The sequence below is a fragment of the Ammodytes marinus genome, assembly GCF_949987685.1.
Source record: "Ammodytes marinus genome assembly, chromosome: 25".
NCBI lineage: Eukaryota > Metazoa > Chordata > Actinopteri > Uranoscopiformes > Ammodytidae > Ammodytes > Ammodytes marinus.
The window spans coordinates 2,124,693-2,127,192 of NC_137229.1; the positions used below are offsets into that span (position 1 = coordinate 2,124,693).

A 2,500-nucleotide genomic window follows, 5' to 3' on the forward strand; every position below is an offset into this window, starting at 1 on the left:
CTGTACTTTAGTATGTAGTGTAGTAAAAAGACTAAAACTCTTCTGTACTTTAGTATGTAGTGTAGTAAAAAGACTAAAACTCTTCTGTACTTTAGTATGTAGTGTAGTAAAAAGACTAAAACTCTTCTGTACTTTAGTATGTAGTGTAGTAAAAAGACTAAAACTCTTCTGTACTTTAGTATGTAGTGTAGTAAAAAGACTAAAACTCTTCTGTACTTTAGTATGTAGTGTGGTAAAAAGACTAAAACTCTTCTGTACATTAGTATGTAGTGTAGTAAAAAGACTAAAACTCTTCTGTACTTTAGTATGTAGTGTAGTAAAAAGACTAAAACTCTTCTGTACTTTAGTATGTAGTGTAGTAAAAAGACTAAAACTCTTCTGTACTTTAGTATGTAGTGTAGTAAAAAGAAAGAGTATGTGATTTGGAACGCAGAGTAAATAATAAAAAAAAAGCAGCTTTTATCGTGGAAGTCCCTCGCGGCAGTAGGTCCATCTCTTCCGGGTTGCATGGTTAACACTTCCTTCTAAAGATGGCGGCGCCGGACGAGTTGTTTTGCTGGGAAGGGGACTGGGGTCTTCCGTCCGTTCACACCGACTGTCTCGTGGTTCTGGTGAGTGTGTGTTGAGCCCCGTTCAAACCGGGAGCGCGTGTCGTCCCGGTGTCGCTCAGAAAACAGCGGATTAATGACGTAATAACGGTTATAACGGCTCAATGAGAGGCGGGTCTGTATGACTCTGAGCGCCTGAGGACGTTACGTGTGTGTGTGTGTGTGTGTGTGTGTGTGTGTGTGTGTGTGTGTGTGTGTGTGTGTGTGTGTGTGTGTGTGTGTGTGTGTGTGTGTGTGTGCGCGCGCGCGCGTGTGTGTGCATGTGTGTGTGTGTGTGTGTGCGTGCGTGTGTGTGTGTGTGTGTGTGTTAATGACGTAAAGCGGATCAATGAGAGACAGGGGCTGAGCGCTAGAGGACGTCTTCCCAGTTAAAACACGGAGACACACACACACACATATATATGAATGTCAATATTCCTAAATAGACCTATAATATGAATACAAGCGATGTGTGTTTGACTGGGTGCTCTAATACAGGGGTTCTCAACCTTCTGCAAGCTGGGCCCCCCCCCCCAAAGCTGGGTCATTGCAGTTGGGCCCCCCCACCGCCCCTGACAACCCCCCCCCCCCCCCCCCCCACACACACACACACACCACCCTATACAGATAGATAGATAGATAGATAGATAGATAGATAGATAGATAGATAGATAGATAGATAGATAGATAGATAGATAGATAGATAATCTATTATTGCTATTATCACAAGGGCTAGGCCAGTGGCGCACCTTTGAGTTGAACATTGGGTTTAGGGTTGGGGTCCGGAAATTTCTTATATTTTAACGTTAAATGCATCATTCTGGTGCACTTTAAAATAAATAAATCGGATCATCCTAGCCTGAGAAAAGGCAGAAAGAGTGTTTTATGGTCTCACTGTCTAACCCTACAGTTTCCTTACTGTGACATCACAGTAAGGGTTAGGATTAACAGGACAGCTGGGCCAAGGGAAGACTGAGGGAAGACTGAGGGAAGAAAAACCTCATTCATTATATTATAATAGTGATTTTATAATGATAGAACGCTGGTTTCCGTATGGGTGAAGTATTCCTCTAACAGATGACCTGGTAGCTCTGCTGGGTTGGTAGGATGGTAACCAGTTGGAGATGTATAGAAAATAGACTGTACAGTAAAGGTAACAATGTCTTGAAGTCAATTCTGTGACAGACAGTAACCAGTGTAGAAATATGAGGGCTGGTGTCATTGATTGATTTTATTTTATTTGGACATGGACATGATAATGTCATTGGACGAACCAGATGCATTGTTTTCAGTGTGTTAGCATAAATGCTAGTTTACAACACCTGTCCACAGGAGGCTTTTAAAAACAACAAAATAAACTAAACAAAACAAAAACAAGATCAAATACTGATAGAAAACTGACAATTAAAAGAGTAAAAATGCAGAATACAATGAAGTACAGAGCAGCAATATAACAGACAGACAGAGAGGTTAGAGAGACAGACAGACAGACAGAATACAATGGAGTACAGAGCAGCAATATAATGAGTCAAATATATATATAGGCTAGAGTAAAACAAAGGCAGCATGATCAAACAATAAACCAGTTGTAAATTATTTGTGTGAGCACTGTTGATTTGATTTGAGCCGTTGTTTAAGTTCTCTGTTAAAAGTGCTGCTATTAGTCTCTAGTTTTAGACTAGTGGGCAAGAGGTTCCACAGTGTTGCCCCCTTTGCAGAGAAAACAGACCGAAAGATGTCTTGTGCATTGGAACAAGACAATCACCATTGATGGAGGCTCGTGTATTTGCCCGACGAGAGCTCTGACGTCTGATGGCCAATTCAGACAACAGTGGTGACACATGGTTATTTACACACTTGAAAAACAATTTAAGATTACTCAAATGTGTGATCAGCTTTCTCAGTTTGAGTTT

General features: G+C 41.0%; 1 protein-coding gene across 1 annotated transcript in view; it reads left to right on the forward strand.

The window, feature by feature from the left end:
• The first annotated feature begins 529 nt into the window (after window positions 1–529).
• Window positions 530–2,500, forward strand: part of LOC307270165 (thrombospondin-3a-like) — a 28,262-nt gene continuing 26,291 nt past the window's right edge. The window contains 1 exon segment of the mRNA XM_080053333.1: window positions 530–611. Coding sequence (XP_079909459.1) covers window positions 531–611 — 81 coding nt within the window. The 5' untranslated portion in view covers window position 530.